General features: G+C 43.3%; 1 protein-coding gene across 1 annotated transcript in view; it reads left to right on the top strand.

The window, feature by feature from the left end:
- IQCH (IQ motif containing H) overlaps positions 1–13,652 on the top strand; it is an 846,786-nt gene that overhangs the window by 196,040 nt on the left and 637,094 nt on the right. Inside the window, exon 5 of the mRNA XM_085644600.1 lies at positions 7,542–7,664. Coding sequence (XP_085500726.1) covers positions 7,542–7,664 — 123 coding nt within the window. The remainder of the gene's footprint in view (positions 1–7,541; positions 7,665–13,652) is intronic.

Raw genomic sequence — 13,652 nt, 5'->3', positions numbered from 1 at the left:
GCCCGATGATGAAGCATGCCACCAACTAGGTTGGTGGGTGAGGGCTTCATGAACAAACAAAATGGTTTGTACCCTGCCTTACAGTCTTGAGTCTATGTAAATTCACAAATAGGCTAGTCCTTTTTGATCTCACATTAATTAAAATAGAACAGTTGAATTCCCCAAGCCAAATTGACTTTAGAAATGGCTACAGCACAATGGTTCAGAACTATGGAAAGTAAAGGGTGTGAGATTTATGTCACATTTGTAGATTTAGCTAAAGCTGGAAAGCAGACTTTTATGTTCTGAATTGCAAAGTCTGGAAATTGGTGCAAGACGTCTCTTGTTAATTCAAATAGTTTATAGCCACTCTGCAGCAAGGGTTAGATGTGATTGCCTGGAGACAGCTACAGAGAACATTATATTGCGTGGAGGTTTAATGAAGGAATCCACCCTGGAATCTACCTGGTTTATGCTGCTTTTTTTTGCAGATTCAGATGGCGTCATTGAAAATTCAAGCTAAATACACAAAATGTCAGCCATTTCTCTTTGCTGTATGTTGGTGGTACACTTAGTATAGATTGCACACCACAAAGAGACTTGACAGTTGTCAGTTACTTTAGAGAAAGAATAAAGACTGCCCCTAAAACGATGGCACAACCAAGATAGATCATTTGTAAATGGGGTGGAAAGCAAAACGAATGGTGGTTAGTGGAGGAAGGATTTAGGAATGCTGAAGCTTTATGGACATGGCAGTCACTTCTAATGAGTCATTTAGGTGAGAGTCTCTTATCAAGCGAGTAATTCAAAAAGCACTACAGACCCTGGGAAGAGATATACGTTATTGTTCATGTTTGGAGCACAGTGCATAGCTTTATATAAAGCTAAAATACTGTCATAAATGGTCTGTATTTTATGTTAAATGTATTTATTTAGCACACAAACATTGAGGCTTCTTCGCATGGTGGGAGTAAACTAACTCAGATACAGATACAAACAAATACTATTGACTCAAAAGCCAAGTCTTCTGTGATTGCCTAAAAACAGGTGGAGAATTTTTCTGATGGGAGGGAAAGGGTCTTGAAGCCTTAGGGGCAATAAAAGTGAAAGCTCCATCGCATTAGAGCCCTGTCCTTTTTTTAGGGATAGAAATAAGGGAAAGGTTGGAAGAATACAAAGCTCGACTAAGAGCATGCCAGGAGAATTTGGAGGCTTTAAATTGGGGGTTTCGCTGATGGAGGATGGCCTTCTGTAAGCTTGCCATTGATTTAGAAATGACTGCATTACATATAGGCAACACGTGGAGCAGCATTTCTGTTCACACTTAAAGCAGCCTGAAAATATAGGAGCAGCAACACCTCGTACTAACTGTAAACATTGGATATGTTTAGCCAGGTAGACAGGATTTCAGACGCCTAGTCTCAGCAGAATTCAGGCATTGGCTACGGGGACTGAGATCCCATGAAACGTTAAAGTCTGTAATGAGCCGATTGATCACCTTACCCTTAAAGACTAAATAGTGGCATTACAAGTCTCAAAGGCAAGTCAGAGGTTTGAAGATAGTTTCGAAGGGATTGAAGGCCTAGTTCAAATCCTACTGTGGAACAATCCTGCTGCACACTCAAATGGATGATTAGCTAGCTTCTCTTGAAGGTAGGAATGCAAAGAAAAGGTATAACGCTGGATATATCACTTGATTTAAAGGTGAAAATTGCTTTTTGTAAATGGTGCATGCATAAGGGATGCTCAGGCTAGGATGCCTATTGCCAAGTATACCCTTCTTTGAATTGGTACTGAACAATATCTTTTGAAGCACTGTGAATACGCTAAGTTGAGCACAAATGAAATGGGTTCATGTGTCTGAATGAGTCTTGTTTCACCAGTGACTATATCTGGAATCATGTAGGAAGGTAGTGACCAAGAGTGTTAGCAATCTGATATGAGTTTGTATATAGAAAGTGAATTAAGATTGAAAACCTAGCTCTTTAAGAACTATGTTTTTTTAAATAGCATAATGATCCATCTTCGGTGGATCCCAGAAGGAAGGTAGTATTGTCTTGTTCTACCCAGCTGTACTCTGTTTTGTCTAGGGCTAGGACACCCCTTGGAGTATTTGTTGCATTGTATAAATTCTATAACCAATAGCCAATTAACATTTTTATAGTATGATAAATTGGAACCACTTGAAACTAAGAATAAGGAATATTTTAAGTGGGAACACGAACTTGGAGAGATTGATGAGGCGGACTGGCGGGAAGCGCTAGCCTCCCCCAGAGAAGCTGCAATCCCATCAATACTGCGATTATTCCAATTAACAATCCTGCACCGTACATACTACACTAGGCAACTCCTACATAAAATACGTCGGTCGGACACACCGCTCTGTCTCCGGCAATGCGGGGAGGAGGGCACATTTTACCACACCATCTGGTTATGCCCCAAAATAATACAGTACTGGACGGCGGTAATGCGAACGCTGTCCCAGGTCACACAGATCGGTACACTCCCAAGCCCGAGATGTTGCCTGCTCAATATCTGGGAACCTACAGATTTAAATGTGGTGGCTCAAGACTGGGTAACTTTGGGCATGACTATAGCCAAGCATAACATTGCCCAGCGCTGGGGATCCAGAAACTGCCCCACACTTGATCAATGGTGCAAAGACATGGATACGGCAATGGTGGCGGAAAAGTCAGTATATATCCACCGGAGGTGTCCCAAAAAGTGGGAAAGGGTCTGGGGTGGCTGGAACAATTATTGTGGGAATATCTGTGAGCCCCCCCCACTCGATGAATCGGACACAGATGCCAGTGGCTCAGCAGATTAGAAGGGGCACACAAATAGGAAGCATGGGTGATGGGACCGCAAGGCTGCCAGATGTGGAGTAAGAAGGAGGGCACTATGAGATGTACTGTAATGCTAATGTTGATGCCGGAATAATCCAGTTCATATGTCATACGGAAGTAATATCGATGTCATGCATTGCAAAATGTTTAATAAAAAGATTATACAAAAAAAAAAGAATAAGTAATATTTACTATGATGATTTTCTTTTTTTAACCCCTTCCCTGCGGGGGTATATCCCCCGCCGTGCAGGGGGGTGAGGGGAGAGCCACGGCGCCACTGTGCTCGTGACGAGCTAAGCTCGTCATGACTCACAGTGGAGCTGTGCTCATGACGAGCTGAGCTCGTCACAACCCCGCCCACTGATTAATTCTCCCGCACAGGCGGGGAATTAATCGCGCGTGGGCGGGCTGCGGCCGTTATGACGAGCTCAGCTCGTCATGAGCACAGCTCCACTGTGACTCATGACAAGCTCAGCTCGTCATGAGCACTCAACAGGTTAATCTTATAAATACCCAATAAAATAAGCATTGGCATAGCCAATAGGTCTTGCCTTTGGGACCTTATAAGTGTTTAGTTATCCAGCACAATATCCTTGGTGCAACAATGTTAACTGTTGCAAGGCTAAACACTTATAAGGTCCCAAAGGCGAGACCTATTGGCTATGCCGGGACGCAAATTACCATTCCAACTGCAGTCCTGGAATATTTGTGTGAGTCCAACTTTCACCAAATTAGATCACTTTGCTTATTTACTAGTGTAACTGTTCCAGGATAATGTTGTGCAAAGTGAACATTTTTTTAAAGGGATGAAAAGTTGTAACTTGGCATTGTGGAAATTGATGCCATGAGGGCACCGCTCAAGTTTAAAAAAAAAAAACCTAGGCATTCTACCTGTTCAAATGTGTACATTCATTATTTGATGCCAGCGTCAGTGCTGTTTCTAAGCACTTCACTATTGGCAGAAAGACATTTGGGGGTAGGAGGTAGAGTGGCTTGTTTGCCCACACTCACGGGAGTTCATGAAGTCAGGAGTGAACTTAATTCACACAATTTAATTACTAGATTTGCCATTCCTTTAAGACTCGTCAGCAGTAAAATAAAAAAATGGAACTAATGGTGGAGTAAGATCACAAAGAACGCGCAAAACCTAAGGGTCGCGCACACGCACACAGCTGATTAAACCAAAGTCAACCCCACTTTTGATGTGGTTGTTTAGAAAGTGTTGTCCATTGGCTGTCAAGTGCCCCTTAAATAAGCTGGTAGGCCTGTTTTAAAACATTAATGCAATTTAACAAACCCAGCATAAGCTTCACAATTTCACCAGTTAACTAAATGATACAATTCATTTTCAAGGTAAAAAACGGTTTATTCCATACCATGGTGAAACTCAAGTTGCATTTAAAACACCATCGTTTTAGGTTCACCACTCAAATTACTTTCGTATTTTCACTATACTAATTCATCACTAATCCTTTATGGGTTTTGGAGTAGCGTGATACTCGCCGAAAAAGCGCTTCGACGCCTGGTCAGCGGTAGTAAGCACTATATAAACGCAATTACAATACAATACAGGTCAAACTTGTCCTTTTTGTTTTGTTGCAGTTTTATATACTCGAGCTCAAGGTATTGGGGCGCTTTACATGAGCACCAGTTACATTACACAAAGACACATTTTTTGCTTTGATTACAATAAACTGGTTCGGTTATATGAAAGGATAATATGGCATGTCACCTCATTTTAGAACATGCTAATCTTCTTAAATTTGCATTGGTTTAGTCGTCGTGTAATGTATTCACCTCAATGCAAGGCTTCTTTGTTCCCATGTGGCTAATGGAAGCTAGGTAAGATCCATCGCAAGCCCCCACCCCATGTGAAGTGCCCTGGGTTCACCCGCACTCTCGGCGCCGATGCTCTGAAGAGAAGAGAATCTGTCAGTAAAAGCGACCTCTGCTCACCTGATGCATCGGGCTCCGCAGTTTTCCTCATACACATGAAGGGGTGCGGCCTAGGGGCGCTGGCCGAGATGGGCACCGCATTCCCCATGTCCACTAAGGGCAGGAGATCAGTGCCAGCAGGGTATATGGAGCTGTTCGTGCGAGCCGTAGGGAATGTTCCCGGGCATCGGCGCAGACACCAGGCTAGGCATTCCTGTCCCGTATGCGCTCCAGTCCTCCCTTGGGAGTCCGTAGTTTGGGCCCCAGCCTGCTGAAGAATGGCTGTGCTCCTCCACCTGTGGGTGGTGGTATCCTGCATATTCGGGGTAGGGTTGGGTGGGCGCAAAGTTCTGTTGTGGGTGGAGCTGACAGAGCCTGGGAACATGTCGCTCTCCTTGCCCCCAAAGTAGCTCACGTACATGATGGGTGTGTTAAGGACTTCCTCCGAGGTCCTGCTGCTCCTGGGACATCATGGGTGGTGGCCGGTGCGTGCCCTTCGATCACTTTATCTGCTGCTTCAGCCCGTGGCAGAGAAATAGTGCCCTCCCTGGGCTGCCTAGAACTTGCAGGAGCCTCTGGAAGTGTTACCAAGTGCTGCTGCGTGTGCTAGTGGTCCACCCAGGCCCGTTCTGACGTCAAGCCTCGCCTTTGCCTTCCCCAAGATATTTGCATTCAAAAGAAGCGCAGAGGCCCCGGCCAGCCCACCTTGCTGACTTCAGAAAAATCCCCCAGACCTCCGCTAAGCGATGCAGTTATTGTAAGACCACATTTCTAATTGTACTCCTGTACACAAATACGCATTGAATAAAACAAAACCAACTTCCTTCTTTCTCGCCGGAATTGTATATAGGGAGAGATGCACAACTGCGATCTGCTCTCGAATATCTTTTTAAAACGTATCCCGTTTGAAACAGTACACACGGCTACATTTCGTAAAGCACAACAAAAAGTCCATTAGCATTAATAGAATTATTAACAATGTAAATGTTTAGAGGTTGCCATGAAATTCTTTAATAGTAAGATCAGATCATATTTTTCTATTACGCATATTTTGTGATTGAAATGCTTTTGGGAGTTACGTGTATCAAGCTAATTTAGGTGATATTTGAGCGCACATTCTTTATATATATATTTTAATGAAAAAGTTCCATCCTAAAAACACAACATAAAATTGGTGTTTTCCTAACTGTACAAGGACAACGTCGCGTTCGCAATAAACGCCTAGCAAATTGAGTGGATAAAATAATTATAACATGCAGTGTAAAACGGGAGTGCTGGCGAATGGTAGACATTCCTGTTAGCGTTTTACAGTTCTATGGAGTAGGTGGCTGGAAAAGCTGCTTATTTTTCTGGAGTCGGTAGGGCCCGAGTCATGGGCGGTTTGTAAATGGATGTTGTTAAAAAATATGTACGAGTTGTAATGAGCTTCTTTCCTTGTTAGAGCTGTGCCATCTCGGGCTAACGCTGTGCACTTTGACACCGATCTGTGTCAAATGTTCCCTCTATTTTCAGTAGATGCCTGGCTGTTCACATGGGGATAGCCCAGGCAACACAAAAACAAGCACGCGCGCGCCTGAAAGCAAAAAAAAACACAAGTGGGGGGAGTGCGGTCGAGAGCAGGGACGCGCAGCCTTTCCCTTGCGGGAGTGAGTGCAATAATTGCTACCAGATGGTGCCGCTCGCTCCCGCAAGGGAATCGCCAAACATGAACGTGTTGCCATATAAAGCAATGCAACGCATGCACGTTTTTAGGGCAAAACCGGAATCGATTGCAAGAGGTCTCCTCCTATGCAGCTTATGTGCGCTGCGTAGGTGAGACCTAAAATCCGTATACCTATCTAAATGCCTAGCTGGTGGATAAGACCTCTTGAGCATCTATGTGGATTTTGCAATTGTAAAGATCTCACCACCAAGGAACAGAAAAAGACTATACCCCCAATTAAAGACTATACTGCCAAACAATCAGTAATTCGCCACATAGGTAATCGAGAAAGGTAAATCCTTCAGACAAATCATAGAACATTATTGGAATCTCATCTAAAGACACCCTACAGCTTTGCTTGGGAGCACTTAGAGGTCACACCCCTGTGATACCTCAGGGTGAGCCACAAGGGGATGATAGGAAACCTGCAAGAAAAAACCTAGAATAATCAAGTTGGGTTACAACATCTTTACCAATTACCAACTATTGCTCTCACTGAGTTGTGCAAAAAGAAAGGGAGTGGAAATATTCTCTCCTCAACCACTGAAGCTCCAAAATGCCTTGGTTCTGTCAGAATACTTGACGGGAAATACTTAGTGCATACCCAAATGAGGGTGTGGGCCTAAGTTGGCAGGTGCAAGTGTGCATTACTCTCAGGGCAGGATAGAGAGGGGGAGAATATGAAGGCCAGACAGCTCCGTGGCCCTGCTCGGAGCCTTGTTAAATTGGGTGCAGTGAGCCTCCATTGTGTTGGACCTTTGTTTGTGAGTCATCAGTCCAGCATGACTGCTTTCACTCTATATTGCCCTAGCTTGTCCTGTAGTTGAATTCTCAACTCAAAGATGTCTGTAGGGTGACCCCTGGTGTAGAAAATTGATTTTAACCAGTATTCTGGGAAATCGGCTCTTTGCAAATGGTTCTGCTGAGAAGTGTGAATCCACAAAGCCCTAAGTGATAGAAGAAATTCTGGCAGGATTTGATACATTCTCAATCTTGTAGGATATGGACCATGAATGATTGGTGTTGTACAGCTAACATAATAACTGAATCACATTTATGGTACTGTTCCTTTCTTATAGCACAAGATGGCCCAGAGTGCCAGGATCATACTAGATCCGGAGAATGCCTTTAACCGGACCACCCTCAACCAGAACCTTGGGATCACACTTCCTCTGATCAGCAGGCGTCGAGGTGCTGCAGCTGTGAGTTACCTTTTTTTGTTCTGTATGTCCTCCCTTATAACACTGCCTTTCTGCTTACACTGACCTTGATTTCTCAAAATACCTTTCAGTCAATCAGGGGTCCGAGTGTTGAGGCACAGACTTGCAGACATTCTTTCCCTTGCTCAGTTATACCAGAATATGAAAGAAGAACACTGGTAATGCTTGACATGTTAGCTCTTGGAATATTTTTTTTATCTGATTTTATTCCCAAATGTATGTTGATTGCTGTAATACGAGGTAGCTTCTTTTATATTTCACAAAGATGCATTTTCTAAAAAAATGTCTTCTCATCAGAGTTCTCCTTTTGTGTAGTTGGGTTCAATTCATGTTCGGGTCTGGTTATCTCAGGTTGAGATAAAGGTAGTATTTACTATTTTACAAAAATGAATGTCACAATTTCACTGTTGAAATTCCAGATTCCCAGGCAGAGTGGGCAGCAACCATCCAGGTCACCGGTCTTTGTCAGCCAGCATATGACCTGTTTCCTTAAAACCATTTTGTACTGCACTAGAAAGAGGACAGTGCAAAGGAGTTCTCTTCGAATGGAATCCTAATCGACCACAGATTGTTCACATTGGTTTGTGCAATTAGAAATTCATGACTGCTTTAGGTTACATCATTTAAAATATTGTGCTCTTGTACCACTTCTATGCTGATTACTCCCAACCCCTTTTGTTTCCATCCTTCTCTTCCCACTTCTAGATCCAGATACCTGTTTGCCACCCTCCTGGCATGCATGCTCACACCTCCTTCTGCCTTCAACTTCAGCATTACCCTTCATTTCTAAAATGTACCTTGAAGAATTCAATTCTTCTCTTTACACAAAGGGGAAATCGGGGGACGTCATATTAGCCAAATGAGTAGATCCCTACTGGTATCAATACACACCCTAAATAACCAAAGGGACAAAGGAGCTAACTAAAATGAGTGTAATGTTGATGTAGTGAACCGCTCCGCTAAAGAGAAATCCTCTCTTTTAGGGTAAATACCCTCACCCACTGTATGGTGGCATGCTTCATCATAGGGTGCTTCCTCACATTGTTCGCTGTTGCCTCCAGTACGGGCTACAAATCAGTAGACGATGGGATCGCTTCCGGATGTTTCTCAGGGTAGCATCCCTACGGTGAATAGGTGTGAGGAGGGTAGCCTGCCAGTGGTAGAGAAGCTATTTGTGCTACCTAAAATACAGAGGCACACTCAAGCTGTTGAGAATATCTGTCGGACAAAAAATATTTATTTGCATCCCTGTGTGGTATAATTCAACATAAGGGGGGATATTTAAAAACGTAGTATTGGTCTCAAGGTGCTTTGGGCTTTCTTCAGGGCCTAGATATTTTGTTCTCTGTATGCATTTCCTCTCTTCGGAATACAAGTAAAAATGAATTGAATACTCAGGCCTGATGCTTGAACCTGTGATCCTCGATGAGCATCTCGGCTGCCATTATTATTTTCAGATCTGTGGAGACAAGAAACATTTGTTTATGGTATTACTATATACGGTATCATCAAAGTTGAACAATCGTGAAAATGCGTCTTTGCTCAAACACGCAGTATGAATTCGCTCAGTGTATGTAACAACCCTTGCATGAGCCAGTGTAGTCCTGTAATCATACTACATGCTGTATACATCTCTCCCTTTGGGTCCTATTACAAACCTGTTCTCGTGGACCCGAAATGGATCCAACGGTGACAGAAACAATAGATATCCGTTAATTTCAAGCATTTGTCAAGATGGATCCCCATCTGATTATAGTTCCACTTTGTAATAATGACTACAATCCTAATGTTCTCAGAGAAATTTGATAATTATCATCGTTGGTATTGCTTTGTTATCCCAATATGCCCATCATGGAGCGGATGTGATTAATAAGTGCTGTGGGTCTTAGTCGCTTTTGTTATGTAGGTTGTTCACTTCCATAGAAAGTGTGTATGTCAGGGAGAGACACATGTCTCTGTATACTCTATAATTGCAGTAGGAAGGTGCTTTACTGATCAGGCGCTTGTTGTAGCATGTGCTCCTACAAATGGGGTACCTCAGTGGTGGGTACAGGAGCTCCTAACTCTTTTTGGGAATACATGCTCCCTCATAGTGAGCGGCGCATACAATTTATAAAAGAAATGTTTGGAACCTTATTGGCAGAACTTAGAGCTCTCAGTTCTCAGCGCGATCAAACGCTTCCTAGTTGTGAGCAAAGAAATCCGTAAAAAGAAAAAAAAAGTGAACCACAGTGAGTCGGCCTGGCTAACGCAGTGAAGCCTTCAGTTTTGTTCCCTTATGAATAACAGAATTACTGTGCCCAACAACTGGAAAATCTGTCATGTCGACCTGTTACCACTGTTGTGCGTACCCTCCATCATTGTGGGCCGTGTCCTTGGCATCTGCCCCTCCTTACTGGTAGAGGTGGACGAGCCACTGAGACCTCGAGCAAGGCTCAAGCCTGAAGCCTGGCTCTGGCTCAGCTCGAGGTCCTGTTGGAACCTGGAGCCCATAGCGAGCCGATCTTTCATGTGACTTATGCCTGCCTACCTTCCTGTAGCCTGGATGTGGTGTTACGGCCAGAGCTGTCGACATTTGGAACCGGGGAACAAGGTTTGATTCTCGGCGTTGCTCAGCATTCTGTAATTTTGAACAAATCGTTTAATGTTCCCATTACTATAAGAAGTAAATGGTAACCTTGTGTCACATAAATGGTGCTCATGTAAAGCACTCCAATACCTTCAGGCCAAGTTCTCCTATATAAAAAATGTACAAAGAGTTAAAAACAAATCCTTAACATAAGGAAAGACAAATAGATACCCCTTTACTGGCTCATTTGTACAAATTGAAAACAAAAAACATGGATAAATGAGGGGGTTGTAACATTCTATAGACCCTGACAATGATTGTACTACTCTACTTGTGCACATAACCCTGTGAGGTTCAAAAGAGAGGGGGTGTGATCCATGGTCACTTCCCAATTGAACAACGTTTCTTATATTAAGTACGTGTCAACCGTTACTGCACCAACTCTCCATTTGATCAAGAGAATTTGGCCATTTCATTGAGGAACATCCAAGGAATATCCTAATTTAATCCAATGTTATTGGTTCATTATCTAAACATCCAGCATTGTAATTTGCGACATAATAAATTTGGCCTGGAGTTTTTTATTGAGGCGTGGTTTCACTATCACTTTCCACCACCCGTCATCTTCTAGATGTCCCCTTAGTAAAAAGTGAGTGCTCAGTTGGGTTGTGTTTTTTGCTGCGGTTATTGCTGCTGCCTGAGTATCCAAAATAGTTTTTATTAGAATTCCGAAGTGAGGAAACAGATACCAGGGAAAAAAATACCTAGGTTGTGAAGAAAGCCCAAAGCACATTGACAGGATGCATGTCATGGGCTGAAACATGTAGAGACCAACACAAATGGTTGAAATATTCCCTTTTATGTTTTAGTTATACCAGGAAGCGAATGAAATTATTTTTGTGTATCTGACGAGATATTTTTAATAGCTTGAGTGTTTATCTGTAGTTTAGCCAGCACAAATATATTCTCTACCACCAACCACAGCCTGTAGCTGGCTACCCTCATCACACTCATTCACTGTAGGTAGATTATCCAAAGTAACATCCAAAAGAGCTCCCTGGTCTCCAGGGTGTGGAAATATGGATTTTTCTGGTCAGTTATGTCCCCTATCTTGGACCCCAACGGTTCTATGTGCATGTTACAAGTACATATATGTTCCCTCCAGTTCCCGTTATGAAGGCGCAAATACATGTGCGTCCACCATTAACATGTCCTCTGTTGATCCGCCATGAATGGGCCGGATATTCCATTCCTAAGTACGAAAGGCCACCGCCTTTATATGGTTCACTTATGCCATTTTACAGTCCAGGCAAGTAGGCCCTGATTCTGTCATCAAGCTTTTCTTGCTTTCTGTCTCTGAAGCTCCAGTCCGAGCCTGCATCTGTGACCATGAACTTTGTCTCATCCTCTGCGCGGCTCACGATGCCTGACATCAGCTTGCTGCCTGCCAAGAACTGTATTTCACCTTCGGAAATTATCTGTTCCGCTCCCTGCCCAATGCATTCCTGTCTAGTAGCTTAAGTAAACATTCTGCCGGCTATTGAGCAAAGGCCCGGCTTCCCTGTCTTTATACAAGTAATTCATAGTCCTGTTACTATGGAAGATTCCTGCCCTCGCATCTAGTGTAGACACTTAGACGCTTGTACACGCACTAACAGTCAGTATAGTCAGTATAGAATAAGATTCTACTCCAAGAAGGCCTCTCTTTTGGATAACATAGTTCTTTAAACATAGGATGTTAGATATGATTTGGGATTAGGTTGACTTGACCCTCCAGACATCTGTCGCCACATGTAGAGCTAAATGTCAAGTCCCCTTCACCCCCTAGCTGCACGTCAATCACACGTCATGCTGCTGCGCGCGCATCTCTGCCAAGTATTTCTGCTGACATTACGAAATTCTTTCATGGAACCACCCCATTATGACATCATGCCTGATGACGTTCCTTTGTTACGCCCAATCACGCCCATTTTTGATTACGCATGAATAATGTTATCTTCCTTATCAATTATTACGCCTCTCGCATTTGCTCCACTGTAATGCCTATTGTATAAAAGTGAATAATTATCAATAATGTATGTACTTCACTTCCTGAACCTCCGTGGTGATGGAACTTGGAGGCCACGATTTCGAAATCGTCCATTAGAATAAAGCCCATTCTGAACCTCTAATACCACGGATTCTGCCTCTTATTTATTGAGCTATTCTTATTATGTTCTGTATCAAATTAAGTCCCGGTAATTAAATTATTTACCACATAAATGGCGCCCGAACAGGGACACTTTCTCATCTCACGCGCCGGCGGTGCGTTGCAGGCCCGGTCTCCTGCCACAGCTGGACGGACAACAACGCGTACCAGCAGGATTTCCTGTATCTCCCTCCGGTCAAGCGGGGGCGACTGAGGCTGCGATCAACACCCAGACGAGGCGGTGAGAAGTGCGAAGTATCCCGACCAGAGCCTAGCTGAGAGAGCAAGATCCGAGGTATACAGAGGCCCACCAGGTTTCCGATGTCCTGAAGTGTCCGAAGTTGTCGAGTCAAGTCTTGTCGAGTCCAGTCCGGTCCAGTTCAGTTCAGTTCCGTTCCGAGGCCTTCCGTTCCGAGCTACCCGGTGAGTACCATTACTGGGGAGGCGTTATGGCATGCACATAAGTTGTGCCGGTCCAGACGGGTTTGGGTACACAAATCCGGTCTGCACTGTTCCAGCAGTGTATCTGTACTGTTTAGCAGTATATCTAGTATATCAAGTATATAAATTCAGAATAATTCAGTTAAATGCCGAGTAATTATGTTTAGTGATTAAGTTTTCTTAGATCATCGTCATCATCATCGTTGCTCATTTAAATGTTAAATGTTAAATGTATTGATATGTCCTGCATATTGTGGTATGAATGATTGTTCATTATTGTGTTTTATTGTATTAAGTTTGTTCAAGATCAAGTATCAGACCAGTTCTCAATATGCCGCTCTTTTCGAAACTAAGACAGATCACAACTAGAAAAGGGGTACTCGAAGAAGCTGTTCCTATTCCTCCTAGGGACACTCCAGGGTACTTCATGTATCATAAACACGGCCTAGACGCTATATTATTTCTTGATCTATGGGCAGACTACACTAAGGAATTACCAGAAAGCCAGAGGTGGCCCGCAGCGGGGACCTGGGATGCAGAGTGCATCGTGAAAGTAGAGGAAGAATTATGGAAAAGGAAAGCCAGACAGTCACAGAAAGACGCCATTGAATTATGGCGTAAAGAATCGTATAGACGTACAGAAAAAGCACGTAGACAGGAAGAGAAGAGTAAAGAGAATTCAAATAAAGTTCAAGAAAATCTATTAATTGAAGAAGGTACACGAGTGAAATCAGAACAAATAGACAGACAAAGACATGCCCTTATGAAGGGT

Source organism: Triturus cristatus, chromosome 3_1, assembly GCF_964204655.1.
Source record: "Triturus cristatus chromosome 3_1, aTriCri1.1, whole genome shotgun sequence".
Classification (NCBI taxonomy): domain Eukaryota; kingdom Metazoa; phylum Chordata; class Amphibia; order Caudata; family Salamandridae; genus Triturus; species Triturus cristatus.
This window is presented reverse-complemented; position numbering and strand designations above follow the sequence as displayed.